The sequence below is a fragment of the Chlamydotis macqueenii genome, chromosome 1, assembly GCF_036417535.1.
Source record: "Chlamydotis macqueenii isolate bChlMac1 chromosome 1, bChlMac1.mat, whole genome shotgun sequence".
Lineage (NCBI taxonomy): Eukaryota > Metazoa > Chordata > Aves > Otidiformes > Otididae > Chlamydotis > Chlamydotis macqueenii.
The window spans coordinates 7,727,557-7,753,161 of NC_141556.1; the positions used below are offsets into that span (position 1 = coordinate 7,727,557).

The 25,605-nt window shown below is 47.5% G+C and overlaps 1 protein-coding gene across 2 annotated transcripts in view; it reads right to left on the reverse strand.

Annotated features, from left to right (window-relative positions):
- FRMD4A (FERM domain containing 4A) overlaps window positions 1-25,605 on the reverse strand; it is a 223,853-nt gene that overhangs the window by 10,757 nt on the left and 187,491 nt on the right. For both annotated transcript variants that reach the window (XM_086745341.1, XM_086745347.1), the window contains exons 14-20: window positions 18,641-18,782; window positions 9,869-10,002; window positions 6,427-6,549; window positions 3,026-3,254; window positions 1,761-1,817; window positions 1,040-1,277; window positions 477-641 (exon numbers count right to left, since the gene is read on the reverse strand). In XM_086745341.1, the coding sequence (XP_086601467.1) occupies window positions 477-641; window positions 1,040-1,277; window positions 1,761-1,817; window positions 3,026-3,254; window positions 6,427-6,549; window positions 9,869-10,002; window positions 18,641-18,782 (1,088 nt within the window). The remainder of the gene's footprint in view (window positions 1-476; window positions 642-1,039; window positions 1,278-1,760; window positions 1,818-3,025; window positions 3,255-6,426; window positions 6,550-9,868; window positions 10,003-18,640; window positions 18,783-25,605) is intronic.

A 25,605-nucleotide genomic window follows, 5' to 3' on the forward strand; every position in this document is an offset into this window, starting at 1 on the left:
GTGGATTGCTTTATACAAGCTCTCTCTTCACATAAGACCATACATGTGCAAGTATTTTATCTATGAGAGAAAATTAACACTACTCAACATTTTGTATCGGACAGGAAACAACACGTTATCTCCAGCTGGACCTAGGGAGGAATTTAGTGCAGAATTTAGCAGTAACACCACCTCCCTTTTAAACGTGGCAAGGGGTTTGTAATGCCTATAAACATGAAAAGAAATGTCCTAGCAGAAGAAAAGCTTGATTACTTTGAGAGGGAGATGAGGGGCAGGATCACATTCATCTGAAGTGATTTCAGGATCTCAGTTCAGGAGAGATTTCCTACTGGCAACAGTACTTGAGCCTCTGATGTGAATAGGACTGGTTTGTGTCCTCTCTTGAACTGGGAATTAATTAGTATCCTGGGAAAAGGATAAGGCAAAGAATACTTATTTCAGGGTAAGCAAGGCGAGACCGGAGGCAGAGGACTTACCGCGTGGAGTGGACGTAGTGCGGACTGCGTACCCGTAGATCCGGAGTTGAGGGCATGCTGGACTGGGAGTTCCAGTGCGGAAGGCTGCGGATAGGGCTGTTCTGCAGTGAGCTGCTCCCTCCTGCCTCAGCACAGCTCCCCGTGCTGGGGAACCGCTTGTGACTGCTGCAGAGCAAATATCTTGCGTCAGTTCCTGGGCAGGAATTTGGGGAAGGGGCCCCCATTCTTCTTTCTAGATCTCAGGCACCCTGATCTGAGTTGGGTTGGCTGCTGCTCTGAGTCATGTCCCAGAGCTTGTGCTTCTGCAGTAGGCAGAGGTCAAGGCCAAGCCTTGTCAAAGCCCTCAGATGATCCACCATCCTTCCTTTCTAAATGCTTTTAAAAATAACACTGAGCAGCAGTCATGTGGCTGCAGGCTATTTTTATGACATGCCTATTGGACAAAACACCTAAAAATCTCCTTTTGGTAAGAGATGGCTTTGTAAATTTTGAAAGGGCTCACACCCATCCCTCCTGAAAGCAGAGGATGTCTGTGTGATGGGGCTTCAAGATAGCTGGCTCACCTGGAATGACTGTGTGAGGAGCGTTTCTTGACCTTCTCATATGGTTCATCCAAGGATGACTCACTCCACATCTTGGGTTTGATGGGGGACTTGTCATAGTCGTTGCGGTGGTAATGCATTTGGCGGAGGCCTTCCAGTGACTGGGGAGGAGGAGGCCTGTTGTGCAAGGGTGGCCGGGGAGGGAGTCCTTTGTGTGGGGACTGGAGAGGGGATATTGTGCTGGTGACCTGAGAATCCTCTGTAAAGAGAAGAAGGGAAAGAGGTGATGGCTGTGTGACACCTCCAGTGGCAGGACAACACCAGGGGACACCATCACACCTTCAGAGCCTCCTTCCTTACTCTGCTTTCCCTGGTTGTGTTCAGGAGCAACCTGAAGACCTGACTTTCAGAAGTGCACAGGCTGATATTCCACTTTTGGGAGGGAATGGCCAGGAAAAGTGTGTGATGCATTAAAACAATTGAAACCTTAAGAGAAAATAAGGGGACATTCTGGGACTGTCTTTTGACAGAATTCAGAGCAGTGACCATGGCAATACTCACTGCTCCAGGCCCGATGTCTGACTACAAGGCAGAGTCAGGGCAAACTAAGCATTTTTAGTACTGGGAAGTTTGGGTGGATTATTACAGAACAACAGTTCTTCCATTTTGAGTGTCAATCAGAAATTCACACATCCCTCCCCGCTTCCTTCCTGCCCTCTAGAACACAGAGCAGCCAACATACCATCCTCGAGAACAAGGGCATCCGAGAGAGAGCTGTCTTCACTGGCAATGTTTCCTTCTGAGGGGAAGAAAATAAAGATGGTCAGATGGTCCCGAGAATCGCAGTGACTGAATGCTGAACTGCACCATGATCTCCTTCCACTGAGGCTTAAGCAGTCACCCACGTCTTCCTCCTCACGTAGCCGAAAGGCAAGAAGATTCCTATGAACAACTGACTCAGCCCACTCAGTCTCGGAGGGCAGAGCTGCAGGCCAGGTCTGTCCCTAGCAGGCTGCCTTTCAAGGAGCTGCTAACTTTTTTTTCAGTTAATGGGGATTAAGACTGAGTCACAAGGAGAGCTGAGCTCCCCAGAAGATGCAAAATGGCACAGTGCCATTACAGAGATCTCTGTCTTGGGCCTCAAGGACTCTGGGTTTGATCTCTGCCTTCTTAAAATGATCATCCAGTTGCTAACTAAAAGCCCACACTAGGTACCAGTTTCGTGTAATTCAGGGAAACACTTTCTGAGCATCCTCTGTAGCAGCGGCAGAAGCTCTCACACCCTTGGCGTGCACACGTTTGAGCTGCCTCCCCCATCCCATGTCCTCACGGCTGTCTGTCATCCCTGACTGCGGTGTAGCGTGGTACCCAGCTCACAAATACAGCAGCTCTAATCTCAGTTCCTGCTACAAAAGCCCAGAGAAAATCTCTGCAAGTCAAAGGGAAAGGGCAAAATCAGCAAGGGAGAAAGAACCACAGCAGCAAGTTAATGGATTTCATGAAAAACCAATCAACAACCCAGCAAACCATAAAGTACCCTGAGAATTACATTGTGAAAAAAAGAAAAAGAAAAAAAGCATTTGAACACAGCAATGACACTGCTACCACTTTGATTTTACAGATGCCTTTCAGCTAGAGAGCTCACCCCAATCTGCTAACATTAATTACATTTGTACAGCGCCGCTCTGGAGCAGACGTTAACAGAGTGATTTTATAGGTGAACAAAGGAGTCACAGTCTGCTTTCCTGACACGCTTATAATCTACGGCACAACACTACTTCTTGTGCTGTGAACCGGCACATCCCTGATGCACAGCACGCAGCCCAGACACCCATCTGACAGCACGCAGTACAGGAGAGGACAGCCTGACTGCCAGCACCCGTAGAGTCCCCCAGACAGGAGAGGGAAGAGACATGTGGGCCTCAAGCCATGAAAACAAGGTGAGAATTTTGCTCCCTGCCCTCCACAAACCCTTTGGCGATGCCACGGGCGCTGAGCCCCACTCACCATCTATGATCAGGGAGGCTCTCTGAGTTGGCTTCTTTCCCGACTTGATGCGATACTCGTTGATGGCGTTCTCTATCTCCTGCAGTTTCTTCAACGCATTCAGATAGGACGTCTTTCTCTGTTTCTTCAGCTTTTTGCTGACGTTTGGGTCGCTCGCCAGGCGTCGGGCAGCCTCTGTGATCTGGGACTGAATGGCAAACTCCCTCTCCAGGCGTTCCAGCTCTGCCTCCTGGGGAAAGGCAAATGGATTCTGGCTACCACCAAACTCTCCTGGCCCAGCTATGGGGAAGCTCCCTCTGAAGCTGGCCAGTGGCCTCCAACCAAGGCTCTCCACCAGCAAAGCATCCACGATCACGCTGCTCCCCTCACCTCAGGCCCTCCCTGGGCTTAGCCATCTCCCTTCTTCTGCTCACACAAGTGCCTGGGAGCACAGCTGGGGAAGGGATGACCCATACAAGGAGGACATGTGGCCTCCAGCCCTAACCCTGCTGTGCTGTTTGGCTTTTCATGCAGTTCAGTACGGCCTAGTTCAATGGTGCTCCACTGCTGACACATTCATCCTTTTACACTCATCCTGTGGGTAACATCTGTTTCCCACCCGCTCCTTCTCCCTCTTTCCTTTCTCCATATTTGAGCCCCATTTGATATTGGCGCTAACCTACAACTTTAACCTTCTTGACAGGTTTGCTTGGCACCCACCAAACCGTTTGGGGTAAAAAAGCCAAAGATAGGCTAAATCCTTCCTGGTGTATGGCTGTCAAAATTCAGGGGAAAGTATAAGCTGAAATAATAACAGGCTGCTGCAATGATTGCACCAGAAAATTGCCTTCTTGAGCTGCAAGCCAGGGGGGTGATTTCAGAGCGAGCAGCGTGTATCAGTAGGCTTTCTGTATGACAAAAAGGACTAGCGTCTCCAAAACTAGCCCTTGCAGGGTCTCAGCAGTTTTTAAATGCAACCAGGTGTACCCTGGAAGCTACCTACGGATTTTTAGTTCTCCTCCAAAGTCAAGGGATTTATGTCGACGCAGAAGCTGATAGAGAGCTTCCCGGTCTGCCCCGGGACCCCAAGCTGTGAGCTTCAAAGGTACTTGCTAATCTGCAACGGATCTGGCTACCTCCCCCAGCTCAATGGAGTTTTTGGTGTTAGACTGCTAGAAAGGAGAACGCAGCACATTGTTAATTAGGGAAAAAATGACAAGCTTTTAAACTTGTTTTTTTTTACTTTTTTTTTTTTTACTTCTAGTGAATGGGGAGAGTTCAGATTACGAGCACTGACAGCCATACATTCACAGAGATGCAAATTCAAATCCTTTCTCTTTGTTTAGCAGCAGAGTACGCTGCAAGAGCTGATGCTGTGGGAATTAATCAGACTGAAGTCGTTTTTTCTGGGCTTCTGGCTTAAAAATATCCCTTTGCTGTCAGTGGTGAGTCAGCATTGCCTTAAAACTGTAATTATAATTTCCCTCAGTTTACTGAAGACCGAACCCGCCCCTCATCTTTTTAACAGCTCCCTCTTTGCTTTGAAGAGTTTCTAAGCGCTGTCAGTGCCAATCTTATTACAACTGAATTTAACACCACGGAGTTTTAAGGCCTGGAACCTGATTCACCATCTTCTAGTAAAATCCTTCCCAAAGTTAGGAATTACAGACCAGGTAGAGGCGATTACCAAGAAATAAAAGAGGACCCTTCCCTGCAAATCTTGCTCTGACAAAGCTCTTACTAAAGGTACAGAGAGTTTAATGTAAGCTGAGACCTTCACAGATCCAGTTCTAAATAATTCACTATATTCAGTTCTAAATAATTCAGAAAAAAACCACATTCATCTTCCTCCCAGCCATAATTGTCTGTTTTCTTCCAGTGAGGCCCCTATAAATAAAGCCTCAGAAGATGAGGGCTATCATCTGCCTTCTGATGGAAGTGCCTTGCTTCAGATCCTTGTCACACTTGGTAATATCAGTCCTGAATTTACGTGACTGAGGGAGCATCTCACCTTTGTTTTAAATTGAGTTTCTAGTGTTTGCACTTGCTGGAAAGTGCATGAAAATCATCGCTGGCCTCTCTAAATGCTCTCAAACTGGCAACCAAATAAACAGAGCTCAACATCACTCTTCGAGTACAGAAATTTATGGTTTTCAACACAGTCTTAAAGTTTGACAGATGAAAAGGGAGGTAGAGAAAAGCTGAGTCAGCGTGTTTGGATTGCTGATGCCGGAAGGCGGAGTGCCTGCAATGGGGAGGAGCTGATTTACCTTCCTGCTCTCCCCACCTAACCCTGCCGCCGGAGTGAGGAGATTCTTCACCCACTGGCCCCAAAAGCTGCCTTGCAGCAGTAAGAGCTGGGGAAGCTGGAGATCAGGTTATAACTGAGCAGCCAACAAACTGCAGGGGTTTTAGGAGTAACTCAGCTAAGCCGTGCTTCCCTTTGAAAAGCTTAATTAAATGTGCTAGTTCATGAATATTTGAATTCAGTGGAATTCCTCTCCCAGGCTCCATTGAGAACAAAACTAAAGAGCTCCAGCTGTTTATTTTTTCAGCAGAAGGAAAACGCCAACAAAACGACAAACAGTTAATTCCCTGCCTGAACCGAGCCTTAAACCACACAGTCACACCAGCTTCAGTCTCTCCTCTTACAAAAATAAAAAGGAAACTCAAGACTGGAATATACACAAGTGTCTTGAGACAAATGTGTCTCTGCAGACAATAGCTTTTCTGTGAATCCGGTCCCGCCTTACAGCTGCTGCAGGCCTGTTTTCACAGCCACGGTTCAGGGCACTGACCCAGCACACTGTGGGAGTAAGAGAAAAGAACAAACACTCCCTGGCAAACTTAGAAAAACATTAATTCCAGCTCCCCATAGGTAGGGACGAAGGCTCTTTTGTTTAAGGACTGGGGAGCAAAATGCTTTCATCTTGTTATTGCAGGGCTAAGATGGATAATTGTGATGCCTTTCTCCCCGGTTAGGGGCGATCTGAATTCGGATTGCTGCTGAAGCGGAAAGCAAGTGGCTGTTTGCAAAAAACAACCCAGGGCAGCAGGGGGGCTCAGATGGCTCAAGGGGCTCCTGATGTTATCCCTACCCACACGAGTCACTGCCCTGGTCACCAGAGCGCTTGGACTGCCATGGTCCAGTTGGCCACCCAGGATATTTCTGTTACCTCTAGCAAAGCCAGGGCTGCACCTTGAGGGTTTCACCTTTACTCTCAGTCTGAACTAAGGCCATCAACTCTCTTGCTGCTTCCCCATTCTGATGGATATTAAAAAAAAAAAAAGGCATAGTGACTGACTGCAGTCATTTAAAGCAAAAATTACTGTAGGACTGATGGCTCCTATGTGATGCATGCTGGACATCGTAGAGACCTGAGGTGGGGACATGGGGCTGGAAGGGAAGGGGACAGCCTCACCTCTCCCTTAGGCAGGATCTTCTGCTCATCCAGTTTAAAGGCAGTTCCTATTCTTCTCCTTACAATAGGTGGCTCCTCCCCGGGATCTAAGGGGTATTCTCGTGGCAGCTTTCCTGTGAGCTCCTGTAAGCAGAAAATGCTGTTAGTGATCTGGGAAATCCTGTGGCAGAGCAAAGCAGGACACCGCTCTTGAACTGTGACCATAAAATGACAGGCGTTCATTAACACCATATCCAGTTCAGCCAGCTGATAAACGTATAGGAGAGGATCCAGCCCTGCAAACTCGTCCCAGGACCTGACACTGAGGGTGGGGAACTTTTCTTTAACCTGTGCATGAATATAGATTTTTGTGACCTGCCCAGGGTAGGTCTGTAGGTGGTGCCCATCCCTAGGGCATTGGGCCCTGAGGCTGAACAGACTGCAGCACACGTGCTTTCATCTCTGCTGCAGGATGAGCAGGAAAGAAGAGCTTCTATCTGCTGAGCGACTTCCAAGAGCCTTCTCACAGGATACAGGTCTGCTGAGTCAGAAAGCTCTACTGGCAACAGCCGTGCAGGTTATGACCTGCAGGGAAAAACATTCCCACCTGATTCATGATGTGTCTCAGAGGAATGCAGCGAAAATGGTCACTAAAAGCTGTGCCTGGTACCTCATTACCTGCCTGATAACACTTCATGTATCAGAGCCCCTTCCAAACCCCCGTGATGTCATGGGCAGCTTTGTCAGAGTGATGGGGTCATTTGCAAAGATTTGTTCAAAATCTGAAGCAAACCCCACAGAACTGAGGAATACATGAAACACAGGAAGCAGTGAGCACCAATATTGATGTTAATGCTGTGGTTTTTTTTTTTCCCCTGGACTACACAATACAGCCATGTATATCTGAACTGAAGGCACTCAAATGCCCACAGATTGAGGCAGGAGCCTCACTACAAGCACAGCCCAACTCCTTGTACTCAAAAGTCTCCCCACGAAGGACAAAAGGCTTTTGTGTTCCTTAGCATCAGCCTTGAGAGGATCCAGCTGGCAGAGTAACCTAAATCATCTGAATCCCAAAGAACAGCAGCTGACCTTAATGCGAGTGCGCAGCCCAGGCCCCTGCCTACCCTGGCCTCTCCCCCCTGCTCCCTAATGGGGTTTTTCTTTCCACTCCTTTCAGGTCACTAGGAAACGAGGACCTGGCCTTTTCAAATCTTTCCTTTAAGCAGTTCCCAGCAAAATGGGTTCGCGGCACAGCTCTGTGCCGACGCGTACAACCTCTTTTTGCGAGAGGCACTGTTGTGACGTCTCAGGTGTCCCATTCCACGTTGCCCCTCCAGCCCCGTGGGGTTATTTCAGCTTTTCTTCTTCAACATGTTCCTTCTAGTGAGATGTGGCTCTAAGCACTGCATCAAGACACAGACTCCTGTATCCTTTCCCGAGGGAAACAAGGATATTTTCTTTCTAACTCCTAACTTAATATGAAGCAGGGCAGTGGGGAAAGAGTTAATATCTTCTGTAAAATGCCCAAGATTGGAGCAGAACAAAATTAATGTGGGCCACCATGCTGCCCCCATAAGCTGAAAAGTATTCACAGGCACAGCCCTGAAATGTAATCTCAATTAATAAGTAACTGGAGTAGTGATGGCCTGAAGTAACCTGATGCCACTGTTACGAATGGCTCTGGCCACGATTATTTGATTATGCCCCCACTTTTAACTCTTTTTTATCTCCTGGTTTGCTGCTTTCTCCCTTTTCAGCCATTCCCATGCCAAAGCAGAAAGGAGGAAGGGCAGCCTGAGAGGAAATACTTCCAACTGCAGGCTGCTGATGGATGAGCTGTAGGGTTGCAAGACGGGGTCAGATTCCAAGTGTCCATCAACTGCCTCTCTTGGATCACCTACAGAAAGCACGAACACATTCTACTAGCTCTTAAGGTGCTGACAGATGGGCTCTGGCCAGCCTTGCTGCAGCACATTAAGGAAATATTGCTCCTTACCACTGGCTCCATGCCCCAGAGGGAGCTTTTGCCTGCATCTCGGTTGCTCGTGAAGTGCTTGAGGCTGCACCGCAGATGGGGCTGGGGTTAAAGCAAAGGCGCTGGGCTGTGAGCTCCAGCAACTGTGGCACAGGCACGTCTTCCCCTGCACTAGCCCTCCGCAGCCAGGCACTGTTAGCTTAGGGCGGTAAATTCCTCCAGGACAAGTAGAACCCTCTAGACCTTGTCCATCAGACCCCAAAGAGCGTGTGACTGCTTCCTGCAGATGATCTTAACTCTGGACTTAGGAGACTGGATCTGGTCTTGCGACCTTTATCAGCACAAGTTGTTTGCTGAAGTCAAGCAGGACTTCTCAGGCAGGAAAGAACTGCTCGTGTGGAGTAAAGGATGAGAACTGGGGCAACAGAGACTTCTGCTGATTTTCTTTGTTGAGAGGTATTTTCCACCACATATTCTTGTTGGCATTAAAACTACAGACTAAATGAAACAAAGTGCAATGAGAGCTGAATCAGTGACCTATTCCCCCATTTTTGTCAAAGCTGAGATACACATCAAATACTATGCAACAGCTGGAAGATCTCCCACTGTCTGCAGCCAGCTTCCTGTTGTGTTACACATCAGGATTTGTTGTTACATTCAGATTTGCAGGCCTGGTAAACAAAGGAGGATTGCTGAATGACCCAAGTGTATGCTCCTGCTAACCTCCACACACATCTGCCACATGGCTGTGATTCCCCAAACATTAAATTGACCTCTAAACTGGCCTCCTGGGTACTCCAAGAACAAACATCAGATGAGTGGGAAGGTTACGAGATGAGTTCCTGAGCTGTCCTGCATGTCCTGGGGTGACCACAGTGGTTCCTCTCCACCACCCTGTCATTCCTCTCCAGCAGTGCCAGAGCTTACTGGATGAAGGGAGTCTGCATGAAGCAGATGAGACCTTGTGTGCTTGTACATGAGAATGTGCTGGGAGAAGAAAAGCTCATAAGGTCAGGCCTGCTCCGCAAAGAAAGTGTATCAGCCTGTTTGGTTTTTTTTTTAACCCTTGCTAATGAAGTCAAAAGCATGTGAGCATTACCAGTACACAGGACAGCGTTCCTGTGCCATGGAGGTAGCCGCATATACCCACCACAGTCAATAAGACTAGAATAAGAATCCTGGCTGAATGAATCTTAAACACAATTTTAAGCACCAGACATGGATTCTGAGCACCCTTCTAGTGCCCCAAGCTAACTGGGCACCCAAGTGACATGGAGTCCCTTTCTCTGGGGGGAAAACGTCCTGAGACATCACAATCTGGAGCTGAAACAGCTGAGACCTGCCTGAGGCCTTTGTACAATAGGCTTTGCAAGAGGTGACTGTGGAAGGATTCTCTTCTCTTCTCCTGACTACCTCCAAACCATGAGTGTGCTATAAAAATACAAGCAACAAAGCGTAACACATTATAAAATGTCTATTGCCTACCGCTTCTCGGAGACACAGTTTCTTTAGCTCTTCCAAGCGTTGGCGCAGCGTCTCTTCCAAAGCTTCTTGCCTGGATTTCAGTGCAGCCAGCATGTCTTTCTTGGCAGACTGAGAACTGTCGGACTCTTGGGAACCTATCAATAAACAATTATTTCACTTGGCCAGCTGACAGAAGAGTACACATCTGGAGGGCTTGTAATTTTACCAAAGCCTGGATGCAGTCATTCCAAAATGAAATCAGACTATGACATGAAGCAGGTGTTACCCAGTTGTGTTTGTTTACAGCAAATTCTTAATGTTTAAGCTAACAGATAGAGATTGGACAGTGGCGCACACAAAGACATTTGTAATCATCCAGAAAAATAAAACCAACAAAATTATTCATGTAAAGATCCTAGGAAAAAAAGACATACCATTCCCATGAAGGTTCCCAAGGGCAAATAACAGTACAGTTTACAAAGCCCTGGAGAGGCATTTTTTTAAAATTAAGCCTAGGATACACCATTTGACAATACAGTCTACTTAAGAACTGCAGTTACCCTAGTAGCCAACAGTTAATTCAATCCACTTACAGTGCCTGTTTTAAAAAAAATGTAACGGAAGAAAATTACCTAGCAAGATTCCCGTAAAACACACCAAAACAATAACCCAAGGTCCTTCCAGGATAGTAGCTGTTTCTTGTGAAGACGTAGGTCAAAATATTTAAACTGGATGTCCAAATAACTCGACTTTTCAAGAGGCAATTACCCAGAAACTCCCACTGAAGTAAGTCCGTGCATTAAATCAGACTCCATTGCTCAGATGTTATGACAGCATTTGTAACTTCACCTCTTTAGGGGAACTCATTGACAGGGTTCCTGATTTTATTTTGGTTTGGGATGGTGCACCAATTGCTATCCAAGATCTAGCATCTCAAAGAAGGGGCAATGTTGGCTGCATTCATTTTTGTGTCCCCAACTTGAGCAGATGATTTTTTCAGGATGTGCTTAGCATTCATCCTCTTTAGTGCACCTCTGGACTTGGGGATGAGTTTATAGTGAAGTCACTACTTCCTCCCAAACTCCTTGTTTGCATCAACAGAAGTGTCTAGGTGATCTAAGTATCTCAGATGTCTTCCATGGGGTGGCAGATAAAATCCAGGACCCTGTGAGACTCACACTCTTTTGGATTGGCAGTGGGATACTCTAATCCACCTAAAATGGCACGAGACACATAGATTTAGACAGCTGGATTGTGCCCAGTGCTTTGCAGGGACTTCTTGTGGGGTACGGAAGGTTCACGGCTGCAGAAAAGCCCTTGACTCAGCAATGCTTTCAAGGGGGTTCCTCCTAGTCCTCAGTGGTTCCTCAGTGGTTTCAGGACCTGCCATCCCAGGGTGACTCTGGAGGGCTCCCCTGCCCCTCTAGAGCAATGGCACAGAGAAAATAGACCTTTATTATCTGCAGGAATCAGACACATCAGGATGCTATACGGCATTTTCTGTGCACCTGTAGGATGGGGGTGAGAGGGAGCTTTTAGATACACTTCTAGATACAGAGGAGGTCATGAAGATGATCAGAGGAGGTCATGAAGATGATCAGAGGGCTGGAGCACCTCTCCTATGAGGACAGGCTGAGAGAGTTGGGGCTGCTCAGCCTGGGGAAGAGAAGGGAGACCTTATTGTGGCCTTTTGATACTTAAAGGGGGCTTATAAGAAAATGGGAAGAATTTTTTTTTATCAGAATCAGTTGTGACAGGATGAGGGGTAATGGTTTTAAAATAGAGGGAGGTAGATTCAGACTGGACATCTGAAAAAAAATTTTTTACAATGAGAGTGGTGAAATACTAGAACAGGTTGCCCAGAGAGGTGGTGGATGCCCCATCCCTGGAAACGTTCAGGTCAGGTTGGACGGGGCTCTGAGCAACCTGATCTGGTTGGAGATGTCCCTACTCCTTGCGGGGGGGTTGGACTAGATGGCCTTTAAAGGTCCCTTCCAACCCAAACCAGTCTGTGATTCTATGATTTGCAGCTTGGCCTCCAAGCATACAGTGAAAACACTCAGCCCCGGGAGGCTGAAAATGTTCCTGCCATTTCACAGAGCTCTGGAAGGAACCTGGGAACAACTCTTTGTTTTGGCAGCAAAACAGAGTGAAATTTGTGCTTTCAGCTTCATTTTTCATTGCTACTATTCCAACAGACCGTTAAAGCTGAACTGAAAGAGGACTGAGGCAACCCATGCCATGAAACAGTTCTGCACTGGCCCAGGGGGAGCAGAGAATCTCACAGATCTTTTCCACCACTGTTTTCTGAAGTTTTCATAGAGGAAGACAGTTGGCACTTTTTCTGTGGAGCACCACCTCCCTCTGTTATATCTTTTATTGGGCTGTCCTGGAGTGGGGAAGGCAGAAAAAGGGCTCTCTAGAGGTCAGATAGGCTGAGCATCATCAGATAAAAGAGGACAACCTCACGGTAAGATATTTGTTTAGTTGCTGTAGTCATCTTAGAACAACAAAACTCAATTCTGCAAACCCATCTGTGCTGCAGGAACTTGACGGGATCTTCTAGAGGAGCCCTGTATTTGCCCTGGCAGGGAAAGCCCTCTCCAGCATTTAGTAATTCCTAACAGTAACTCTGGTGAGCAATTATTAGCGAAAACGGAACCACTGAATTTCTTCACTGAATTGCCAACAAACTGCTGAGTCCTGGTAAAAAGTTGCTCACAATTCCAGCAGATGTTTCAATTCTTTTTTTTTTTTTCTCTTTTAGGACAAGTTTAATGACCTACGTTTTCCTTTCAACTGCTCTTCCCTTTTCCTTCCTCGCTCTGCTCCCTACCTCCACACCAGCCTCAGATTTATTTTTAAAAGCTATGCCTTTTTGCACTGTGGGTTGCCGCAGCAGCGACATAGATGCTGAAATGTTTAAAAGCACACGAACAGCCTAAACCCTGGCCAGCCGCCCGAGCTGATTCGGGGTGTGCCGACAAGAAGGAAATGAACAGCTTCTGGCTGAGCTGGTACGGACCCGAATGAAGCACAGACAGTTCACGGCGTTTGCTCCAGCCGTGCTTACCCTGTGAGAGAACCACGCTGGTATGAACTCTGATGGGGTTGGTGGCTGTGTCCACTGAGTGCACATTTTGCCGTCGTTTTCACCCCTCCCAGAGAGCAAAGGGAGAGCTGGAAGCGCACTGTCACATTCTGAGTTAAGCAACGGGATTACTGCTGAAACCAGTGTCAGCCACTCCTTGGCACTAGTGAACCAGTTCAAATCAACCTTTTCCAAGGGTGGCTTTGTATCACAAACTCTTCTAGTGCAGTGAAAGTTCCAAGGCCAGGGGACACGGCACTCAGTTCACGGCTTGTGATGCTGAATTTTTTTTAGCTTGACCATACCTGACTAGGATGATCCCTTGGGCACACTGCAGGACTTACTTATTTCTTCAGATTTTCCTGAAGTTTCTCCTTCAGAAACTGTTCTGTTCTAGTTGGTTGGGTTTTTTTTTTTTTATTTATTTAAAAGTTGGACTATTTTGCAGTGTATTTATTCTACTTGTTCTCACAGGTGAAAAGAAACTGGAAACTTGATCACTCAAGAGAATCACACCAGTGTGAAACGCTTGTAAAGGCACAGAGAACAGTGCTTTGTATTGCTGGGGTGCCCACAGCTTTCATCAAAGGGTCTTTATTTATAAATATGTATTAAACCAGCCTTGAGCAAGGCTATGACCACAGATCCACTTCTAAACCCAGTGGCAAGTGACCCAAAAATGTCAGAACAAATCAAAAGACCATAAAAACAACCAAAGAAATAACCAAAGACCAGCTCAAACCAAACCAATCAAGCAGACACTACCTCAGATCAGCCTTATTAAATATGATGCTCACTGAGTCACGGCTGCGCAGTGCTTTCCAAAGGAGATCATCAACAGAGAAAAATCAGTCCTGAAAGATCAGTCCCAACACAAGAGATTCCTACTGTGACAGAAATGGTGTGGGAGGCTTTCTCAGGTATTTTATCTCCCACAATTAGGGCTAATTCCTAATGCAGTTAACAGGAGAAATGTTGAAATATGTCATTTCCCGGTATATCTTTCTGAACCTTTCTGTGAAAATTATTACTCAGCCCCCTTCCCATTTGCTGTGCAAAGATTTAACAAACTGCATTTTGACACACACTTCTGCAAAACCATTTGATGTCCCTAAAATAAAAAGGATTGTGAAAACACACCGACTAGCAAGCACAGGGCTGTCTCTTTGGTGGGCACTAGGAACCTGCTGAATCTGGGTCTGTTTTGACAGCTGATGCTGCTGGTTTATTCTCAAAGCCAAGGCAATTGTACATGCCCTTTCCTCCATACCATACAGGATGGGACACAGGTCTTGGTGACCTAAACACCCACTTAATATCTTATTTGCTTGTCGACTCATCTTCTGATACCCACTTGGCCTCTCTGGGCAATTTGTCCATCCACTGACATTGAGGAGAACATGAGCTGTGAAACAGGGGGGAGAACATGGTCCTTCCTGCCCAACTCACTCCTCCAGCAGAATTTATGGCTGAGCTTCTTCATCAGTGCTATCGGGCTGGTTTCTGAGTGCTGCAATACTGGTGATGTCAGGAGAGTCTTGGTGATGTTGATGGGGACATGAAGCAAGTCACGACCCCAAAGGATGTGACCAAGGCGATGAGTTGTGCTTGTGCAGATCTGCAGGGGGTCTTGGCTATCAGGTGTCAGCTCCAAGACAAGCTTTGTTTTGAAGCTTGTAAAAGAGACAAGACCAGAAACATGAGCCATCGTTTTGAAGAGGAAAGCCCTACCAGTGACTCATTGTTTGTCCCCATTTCCTCCACGTATTTTAGCTGAGTGGAGTCCGCTTGGAAAAGGGATAAATGAGAAAGATGAAAATAAGCAGGGAGGATGGCTAGAATGCTGAAGGGCAGAGGGAGCCAAGGATTGGTGCTAGCACCTGTGAGGGGAAAGGAGATGCAACAAGGAGGCTGAGCAGCAATGAGGCAAGAGCATCCAAGCATCTCTTCTCTTTCTCATTTTGTGAGTCTCCTGCTCCAGGAAGAACACATCTAAATATGGCAAACCCTTCATGCTACATCCGGCTGCTGGCTCCAGCTCGCTGGCGTTTGGTTGAGGTCCCTGTGGAAGGTTGTCCCCTGAGCAGGGAGGGGAGGTCCCCCCACGCTTGCTCCGTGCCAGAGCCCGGGCTGACTCACCGCACCAGGATGTCAGCGCACAACAGCCAGAAACCTCAGACAGCCGCTATCTCTTGTCTCTGCCAGACAAATAGGATATCCTCCGCGGCGCGCGGGAGCCCAGCTGGGGCTGCTCCACACAGGATGCACTCAGATATCCTGTGGGCGACTCGTCTTTGCGGGCCGTGCCGGAGGCCGTGCGGGTGCTGTTTATCCGCTCCAACACGCGCCGGGGCGGTACAGCTGGGAGACGGCCCTGCCGGATGGAGCGGTGGGGGAACTGGCTGGCTGGGCTTTGTCATGGCATTTTCAAACGTAAACAGGCCCCTGTGCAGGAAACCTCCACCGCTGATGAAGGAATGGGGCTCAGGGGGTGGGAGGCTCCTCAAAAACGTCTGCAGAGCTAAAGCAGGGGTGCTCCTCTGTGGTCTCTCCTCTGCCTGCTGAGATGAAGGCGGCGGTCTGGGGTTCAACCAAACAATAAGCCAGCAATAATGGGGCTCCTCGCTAGCTAGAAGACCTGCAGAGCTCTTAGGGCACAAATTACTCCGAAGGAAAAGTCCACTTAGACCTAACCTGATTACGCTCTCACAATTATCTCTGCTGTCTTTGATTAGGGTGTGAAAGCAGAGCTTTTATTCCTTGGCAAATCTTGTCCGAGATACCCAGGGATGGCCCAGAGATGCTGAGCAAAAGATCCCTGAGCTAAAATCCCAGCAACTCAGTTTTGAGGGCCCCCTTCAGAACCCAAAAGAGGACAAAAGTTAAAGAGTGAGCGTGTCAGAAATGCCCTTGGGAGCATCAGGTGTCAAACTTACAACTCTGCAGTGAACATGCACTGAGATGGAGGGTTTGGGAAACACGGAGGAACTTAGGTTTTGGCCCTGAATTGCTGTGACCTTGGGTAAGTCACTGCCTCACTATAAGACTCCATCTCCCCTCTGCTGTGTCTTGAGACTGTAAGGGATGTGGGGCAGCGACTGCCTCACACTGCACAGCAGGATCTTGGCCAGACAAGGTGACAGCTGGAAGCAACAACAAATATTTCCTTGCAGCCTTGCTGCAAACCCAGGGGAGACATGCCAGCTTCGGCACGTTCCTCGTGGCACCAACAGCCGCTTCAGTGAGGAGGAGTGAGGTGGAGAGAGGAAATGGCTACAAGTAATTCCCAGAACAAAAGGACCGAGTGGTAGGGAAGTGGGGACAAACAGAGATTCAGTTCTGCTCTTGTGATTTCGAGTCACTCGGGATATTTATAGCCTGGAAATCTACTGTGGCCACTTAATCATTTGCACTTATTCTCTCCAGTGCGCAGGCAGGACCGCGATAACCCATCATTGTTGTAACTGTGTGCCGATAATCTTCAGCACAATGGGAGGAAACCCAAAGGCTGGGACGGAGCCGGTGACTGTGCCCAGCAGGACAGGCAGGAATCCCCCTCCCGTCCAGTGGGACAGGGCTGGGTCACCTCTGCCAGCCGGGCTCGAGAGAAGGGGCTCTTGCAGCACAGTGGTTTGGGTGACTGTGTGGAAGCAATCCAGGGTCTCCAGTTCCCTGGTATCTGTCCTCCTCTGACAGATGTTTTCTCTCTAGATCTCTTTGCAGCTGCTTGCAGCTGCTCTAAGGCACACGGAGGCAGCAAACCTCACAGCTGTCCTCAACATTTTGGGGAGAGCCCTGTCCTCATAGCTGGTAGGACCTAAAAGCACAGGAACCTGGAGGGAGCCATGCCTGCCTGGCCCACCAGCAGCACCTCCACCAAAACTGAGGCTCACACAGTCCTACACAGGCATCCAGGCAGACTGATCCACCTACCCCAGCCTGAAGAAATGACTCAACTGGTTAATGAGCTCTGCATGGCTCTAGTCACCAGTGCAATTCCGATGTGTCTGCAAACCCCATGGTCAGTCAGACGGGATTTGAGCAGGGAGCAAAAAAAACCCAGAAACAAAAGCATAGGCAGCTCCCAGTATGGGATTTCCATCCACATAACCCTGGTAGGTACTGACCTTATGTAAGCGTTTCTGGGTCTGATGTTTTGCTGGCTCCTACCTGGCTACTACTCCCTCCCAGTGTGCGAGCAGAAGCAGACTTCCATATATTTTTTCAGGAAGGCAAAAAGTCAGTGTATTAACAGGAAAACAGGATTACTACCAAGCAGCTCTAACAAACCTAGGACTGGTGCCCAGGAGGCTGAGATCTTGGAAAGACCTTAAGAACTTCCTTAGGGTACTTAACTTTATTTACTTTCCAGCAGGAGAGCTGAAAAAAAATGCCAAACAAACAAAGAGCTCCAACAACCCGACACCAGTCCGGGAGCTGCTCAGCTACTGAGCGATGGGAAGCACAGACGGTGGATTGTATACCGCACCAGGAGGATCTACAGAGCAGAAAGGCATCTCTGTTTGCAGGCAAGGCAAGGAATTGCACAGCAGGCTGCTCTGGAGCTCTGTAAGCATTGCACATTTTAACCCCTTGCTGGACATTTGCCATGCAGAAAAGCATGGCTTTTAAGAGACATGAAGGCTGCAGTGATGCAAAGCTGATCTACTACACCAGTGTGGGTTCAGTTTCAAAGCATTTATGTTCTTAGGTGGACTGTTCCCTTGTAGAGCACAGGAAGGTTATTCTCTGGTGTTACACTTCTCAACACAATCCATTTTGATAACGTGATGTGATGCTTAACAGAGGGTGTTTAATTAACTGGAACTGTTAATTATAGTGATACCAGCAACCTTGACCTCCTAAAGAGCTTCCCACCCGAGCAGCTTCAAGCTCTTCACCAACTATCTATCCTTGCTTTGCTCCTGGAGTGACATCTAGCACTGTTTTATACACAGTTTGCCTGGTTCAGACTGACAGAAAAGTATAAAAAAAATACAGACAACCTCCTGACTCTCCTTCTCTGGTCCTTCTCTTCTCATGCTCTAGCTCTCCTCTGTATCAACTTCTCCTGGGTTTCTTTCACAGATTATGTCTTCCTCATACAGAAAGGTGCTCTAAGCATAAAAAGAAACCTCTAGGTCCCCAGCACAAGTTTGGCGGAGAGTGCTAGGGAATAGCTCTTCTGAGCTTGGGACACCAGCCAAATGCCACCAACAGAGAGGCAAAGCAGATGTACACTCTCTGAAGAAACCACCCTGCCTCAACACTGCTGCAGGACATCACATCACGTCACCAATTCCCAGCCTCAGTGTCCCTAGCGAGCTGCACTGGCTGACTGCTTCCTCACTGCTGGCTGGGGGCTTCTGCAGGAACACATCTGCATAGGGATGAGCTGGGTGCCAAGGGGCGATTACAGCAGAAACTGTGAGGAGAGACCAGTCTCAGCTGCAAAGTCAGAGGCTGGCGATGACATCCTGGGGCCAAAGAGGAAACGAGCAGTGGTAATGAGAGAGGGGGAAGCTGCTGCCTTTGCTGTTTGTGGGGCAACATGCTGAGAGACGGACTGACACCTGGACAGACAGAAAGGCTGAAGGGAAGTGACTTCCATTTCTGCACTGCAGCTTCTGGCTGCTCCCCATTATACCACAGTCATGGCCCTTCCCACCATGTTCTCTCCAGTTACAGAATGAAGGACCTACCTGATGACAGAAGACTCCCGCTGCTACCGCTGATAATTTTGCCTTTACTCCCCATGTTGGCCAGCTTTGAGGTCTTGAGCGTTCCTGTTTCAGTCAGGTCAATCGCAATCTCACTCAGGCTTCTTGCAGCATGAATCTTGGACTGGACATGGACACAGACACAGGAGTTAGTAATGATCTAACGCTTCTTTAAAGCTCACAGAAAGAAAGAGTCCTTTTGCTGTGGCAGGAAACAGGGTTCCACAGCAAATGTGGATTATTTTATAAGAACAGAAGCAATCTAGCACGGTATTCACTGCTGCACTTCTTACATTCTTAAGTGGGTACAATTCTGGCATTGCTTCCTGTTGTTTGTTGTTTGCTCTGCTTTGCAATGCACATTTTTCCCTCTTAAACAAACTACGTATGGGGTTACTGTGTTACCACATACAATAAGAAACCTTCAGAAATGCCAACATAATAAACTGCAAAGCCCAAAGGCTGAAGACCATCTCTAGCATCCAAAGGAAGCCAGGACGGGCCTTTCCAAACCTGCAATGAGCTTTGGACCAAGACATAGTGAGGACATAGCTTAAAGGGGCTGTCATGAGAAGCTGGAGGAAAATACTGGCAGGAAAACATGTTCAGGTCATGGTCCAGATTAACAAGCCACATGCGATGTCCCTACTATGTGGGACAGCTCTTCAAGCATTAACATTACCCCAGTAACAAATGGCCAGTCCCAGCTCAGTAACTGGCCACACTACGGCAAGGAGTCGCTCATTGTACACCACCAAATGTCAACAATCTAGGCACCTCCAGGGGAAAGTACATGTGCACACTGCGTAAACTTATAGAATAGAAGAGAAAGTGTCATTTGGAAGGGACCCTCAACAATCACCTAGTCCTCCTACTATCTTAGGAGGGAATGACTTGACTACCTAAGATGTCATCCTTTCTCCATCGGTTATAGAAGAATATGAGACAACAAGAAGCCCAGAAAGTTCAAGAGAGATAACCCCCGAACTTTCTCTTTGTTGAGCAGTGAGCTCAGATGTGGTTACACCCACAGAGCCAACAAAAGCAGAAAACCTTCTGGGCAAGGGGGTTATCGGCACTGAGCAATGAGATGAGCATGGTGGCTGCCTGCAGGGTTGGGCTAACTCAGTCCTAGTGACTGCCCTGTGTCTACAATACAAACCCCACTGTTCGTACCTCACCATCTATCTCCAGTCCATTCTCTTGACAGGCTCTAGCAGATGGTTAACGTGAACAAGAGGATCAAGAACATTGATCAAAGTTACTGGAGATGGCCTTTCAGTAATATCCCAAGCACTACTGGGAAGAAGAACCCTATATATGAGGGTGTCTTGGGTGGCCACAATAATTCTTCAGTCCTTTTTCTGACCAGAACAGCCTTAGGATCACCTCAAAATAGCAACTGTTGCATCAGAACAGCCACAAGGCCTCTCTAGAGCTCCATCTCATTTCTGACTGGAGTGATCTCCAAGCACTTCAGAAAAAAATACAAGGAAACTTTTCATTAAGTCATTGTGGAATAATCTATTCACAATTAAAATTTCTGAACTAATGCTTATGCTCTAAGCTCTATTTTATGTATTAGTTGTTGAATTAACAAGCCATGCTAACAAGGAGGAAACTGACAACCAGGAAGAAGCTGCTGTCTGTAACATGGCACACAAAGATGATGGCTATTTCCTTTCTGATCTGGAAATTGGCCTCTTGCTCGCTGACCCTGATATGAGCTCGTCAGTCATAGAGAGAGCTTGGAGCTCAGCCCACTGCCCAAATCTCACAAGTCCTGTGCTGTTGAATTTCAATTAGCCTGGCCCTGCAGGGCCAATGACCTGCAATTTCTATTTCTCAGAACCCAGAAAGCTGTTGGGACAGGGTGCTGAGGCTCTCCAGCCGCACAAAGACTTTTGTTCAACAGGATGGTGAAGTCCCAGTTCAGGATCACCTGAGCACTCACCTCTGCACCTCCTCAAGGCCAGAAGAGACTCTCAGACCTAGTCATACAGTTCAGCTGATGGGCACATCATTCCAATGCTAACAAATCAGAAGCTGATTGACATCCACATACCAGGGTGTGATCTGTTCCCACCGGAACTAACATGAAATGGGAATACAAGGAACACTTGCTGTAATGGGATTTTCAGTGTTATTTCACATCCTCAGGAAGCAGAAATAATTTTAACAAGAACTAAGACTGAATTGATGGCTGAATGCTCACCACGCTGAGCTTCGCTCTTAGCTCTGTTACTGATTTGCTGTGAGGCTTTGGGTAAGACACTTAAGGTTACGTTCTTAGCGATCCCCTGCCTCTGGCTGCACATCAGTAAAATAATAAGGGAAGTAAAATATCTCCCTGTTGCACACTGTATTTTTAAGATTAATTTAAGACTGCAAATGAAGACAGCACTGGGAGTGCATTACAATGAAAACATCCTCATAAGTATTTTTATAATTTAATATTCTTGGGTATTTATAGACTCCATCATTACCATTCAGAGGTACCCAAATGCCTCACAAGCTTATTTCCACAACAACCCCAAGAACAGGGCACGTGCACTCACTCATTTGAGTGCAGAAGCTGAACTACCTGCCAAGATGTCACAGTGGATCAGGCAACCAGTACTGACCCTCTTAAACTAATGCTACAAACTGTTAAACACTTCTCATTTCCAGCAGCTCCTCCCCAAAATCAGCCCAAGGAAAAGGACAGTATTATTTTAGCTTCTTGGATCTGACTTAGATCTGATGTTTCTGGTCAGAAACAAGGTCTGTGAAACATGTTCTTCAAAGAGCTCTGGAAGGTTAGTTCCAGGCGAAGAAGAAAGTCACTGCTTTTATCCAACAAGATTTCCTGCTACTGAAGTCTTGATAAAGAGCCCGAGTATGAACTGCTGTCTTGCTGCAATGCCAGATCTCTGGAGGTAACAAGTTGCTGTCCCGGTGATTTATCCCCTGCAGGTGCATGTATGCTGTATGACCCTACAGATATGTAGGGTTAAGCATACCTTGTGTAATCCCAGAACAGCCATACCGATCAAACCCAGTACCTGTCTAACCCAGTATACCGAGTCCTTACAGCAGATGTCTAGGGAAGGTACAAACCCCAAGTCTGCACAGATCCTGCCTCCCGCTCTGCGAGGCAGCGATTTTCCTGTATTTGTAGGACAGTTACAGCGAGAAGCCCTGTAGTTTATTTCCACTCATATTCAGACTGCAAATTGTGGCACGCTCTGGTCCTACCTGTTTGGCTAGGCACCAACTAAAATACTGAGCGAAGGCGATGCCGCTGGATGCTGCTGTGGTCCTGGCTCGCGCGCTAAGCCAGCAGTGGCTGGAAGCGTGCCCTACATAGGGCAAATGAAAAAAATGATATAAGACCAAAGCCTGGCATCCCTGGAGCCAGGAGAGAGATAAAAACAAACCAGAAGAAAGCAGATAGCGGATCAGCAGGGCACAGTGCACCCCACAGAGGGTGCAGTCCAAACCTGCTGAAGCCACAGGAGAAGGTTTGAGATCTGATCGCAGTTGTGCTAACGGTGCCCTGCAATAAACAGTGGGGATGGAGCATCTCCTGAAAGGAACGGGGTTAATTTTCCATGCTGCTCAGTCCCTGCTGCCTCTACTGCCTACAGCAACACCAATCAGTGTCGGGTGGTCTTGTGCTTTGGACAGCCACTCATCAGCGGCAGGAATCAGACCAACAGCTCATTTCATACAGGCCACTGAGCAGCAGCCAGCATGAGGCCTGGGCTAGACTTTGTACTGACAGCACAATAGTGGAAAGCTAGATTACACCCCATTAGCACTCCCCCGGGCCCTGTGGTCCCTCCAGGCTCAAAAATTTTGAAAGCACTTAGCGCAGACCTGCCAAGTCTCATTTACATGGAGGGAGACCGGCTCATTCATGAGTCATTTCAAAGCACGGGGCCAAACTGATCCCCAGTGCTGTTCTGACAGGGTCAGAGGGTGAAGAAAAATCCATCAGTGAAATGCAAGGGGAGATGGACACTAGGGATGAATTCACCCCTCTTGCTTGCAGTGATGGGGCTTTGCTGCAGGTGATTTTTTGAAACCCTTGGCCTATTTTCTACTAGTTCACTCAGCCAAAAAGCCTTGCGCTTGGAGGAACATGCTGTTGGAAATTCCCACAAACAGGGACTTCTCAAGGCTTCTAGGCCAAGCGCTTGACTGACTCGGCGCAGTCAACAGAGCAAAGACATGCCTTCAAGTCCTGATGCATCTCTCTCCTGAAAAAAAGGGAAGCTGACAGGATTTCTGCACGCTGCCATGTTCACTCAGAAAGCTGGGGATCTTTTCAGTCTCCACGTTACACTTCGATTGCAGGGAGAGAGACACAGATCAGCAGGGAGCAAGATGCTGGAAACTTGGCAAGCTGGCAGGAGTTCAACACGGAGTGAGGCTGCAGAGAAGGCTGGGACCTCACTTCCTCGCAAAAGGGTCAAAATCCAGACAAGCTGATTTTATTTATTTTTAAAATCAAGTGAAGGGGGTTTTCCAGTGGAGCTGTGCAGAAGGTCCAGATACAACTGGTGCCCAGTTATGTGAGGAGCACAGAGTTCAAGCTTGCTTTATCACTCTGTCGTATCTCCTGCCATCTCATCTACATCACTGGAGTGAAAGCTCATTTGCAGTGAGCTCCAGAAGGCTTTTTCTTCTAAGTTTGTTTTTATTTTTCTTTTATCAAAATGATATGAAATGCCAAGTTCGGACATGAAAGGAGGCAATAGCTAAGTTTTGCTTTGAAGTTGGGGATTCAATTGAAGTGGGGACTGAGATTTAAGGGGATGGAAACTCATGCGACCTGAAACTCAAATAAATGTTTGTCTAAGCCCTTGACAGCTGAAATGAAGACATTTTGCATCAGCCCACTCTGGCATACGTTTTACTGGTTTTCAAAAGCAAAGCACAGATGAGTGCAGTGTTCTGAAGCGACCAGCAGGATGAACTGAACAGATTGATGGATCTATCAATCTTGACAGCATCACGTAAAGATGAGGCAAGAGACTAAAATACCAGCTCCCTTAAGAGAAAGGGACAAAAATATTTGTATGCCTTAACTTCAAAGCCTCAGTGTGACCACCGGGATTATTGTGACAAAGCACGCTGACACGGCCACAGACGTGACAGGTTGACAAACGAGGGCTGGTGGGTGGTGCTGTCTGTAGGAGTGTGAGAGAGGGGAGATCAGATTGAAACACAATCTGCCAACAACAAAAGGACTCACTCAAGGGAAGTCCTGGGCATTTAAGAGACCCAGTTTCTTACCAAAGAAATGGGAGGAGGAGGGAATCTCCTTTTGTTTGTTGGTTGCTTGTGACCTAAATACCTTGCAGCTAGATCAGCAAATCCATCTGGCTAGAAGTAAAAAAAAAATAAACTTCCGTTTGTTTGCTAAGTTGTTTTTGTTGAGAGCAAAACAGAGAACGCTATGGATTGTCCTGGCAGTGCTGAGCAGAGGAGTGGGACAGGAAAGCATCACCTGGCATCCAGTGAGCACGCAATTTTGTCCATATTCACAGCTGGCACTCAGGCAGGGGTGGGAAGTTAGCTACATCCCTAAACTCAATACAGCTCACAGCAACTAAGAGGAATCCTGGGTTTTTTTTGCATTAGATGGGACATGGACAAAGGGTGTGTAACCATGGGCTCTGCTCAAGGCATCCGAAAGTCGTACCCACTCTACAACAAAGTCCCAGAGATCACGATGGGCAAAGCAATGTCAGAAGGGTTCAGAGTGAGCCGGTTGGCCCCTCACATAATTTCAGCAAGCCAATTCAATTCCTTGAACTGGAAGAAAAATAATGCAGCAAAGAAAAACAGGAAACAGAAAGATTTTTCTGTCAGTTTAGTGAGCTAAACTGGCTCATAGAATCATAGAACGGTTAGGGTTGGAAGGGACCTGCAAAGGTCATCTAGTCCAACCCCCCTGCAAGGAGCAGGGACATCCCTGACTAGGTCAGGTTGCTCAGAGCCTCATCCAGCCTGGCCTTGAACGTTTCCAGAGATGGGGCCTCCACCACCTTTCTGGGCAACCTGTTCCAGTGTTCTATAACTCGCATCGTAAAAAAATTTTTCCTAATTTCTAATCTAAATCTACCCCCCTCTATTTTAAAACCATTACCTCTCGTCCTATCGCAACAGGCCCTACTAAACAGCCTTTCCCCATCTTTCTTGTAGGCCCCCTTGAGGTACTGGAAGATGGCTATCAGGTCTCCCCGGAGCCTCCTCTTCTCCAGGCTGAACAGCCCCAACTCTCTCAGCCTGTCCTCATAAGAGAGGTGCTCCAGCCCTTTTATCATCTTTGTGGCCCTCCTCTGGACCTTCTCCAACTGGTCCATATCCCTCATGAAGGGACCAGACAGGACCAGGGTCTGTGCATAGGACGAAGCAGCCCTTGCCTGAAAATGTGGGCAGCGCTTTCAGCAACAGGAAGACATGAAGCTTGTTCCAGCCATTTTGAGGAGTATCACCGTGCAGACTCCTGCCATCTCATCAATGTGATCTCCTGCTGCTCTGGGTATGCCTAAAATTACTGTTGATGAAAGGAAACAGAGGGAAAACACACAATCCTCTAGTTTCAAGGTAGTTTCTTTCGTGTCTTGAGCAGCTCTTTGTGCAGCATCAGATCAAGACAGTTCATTGTAAGGCCAGGCTGTCAGCACCCTGCCCCTCTCCTTCTGCTGTGAGATCCTGTGTCCAGAGAGAAATAATATCCCTACCCCTGATGTCTAGGAAAATATGAGACTAAAAAGCAAGGCACAGCAAGAAGGATTCAGAAACAGGCCTAGAATGTGAAGCTACTTTGAACTCAGTTATCGGAAGCTGCCGTAACTTTATGACAGAGTTCAATAACCAGAAGACACGTGGAAACCATCCAGACAGGGACACAACCCTATCTGCTTGCAAACTTTGGCTCCTCCAATTTGGCC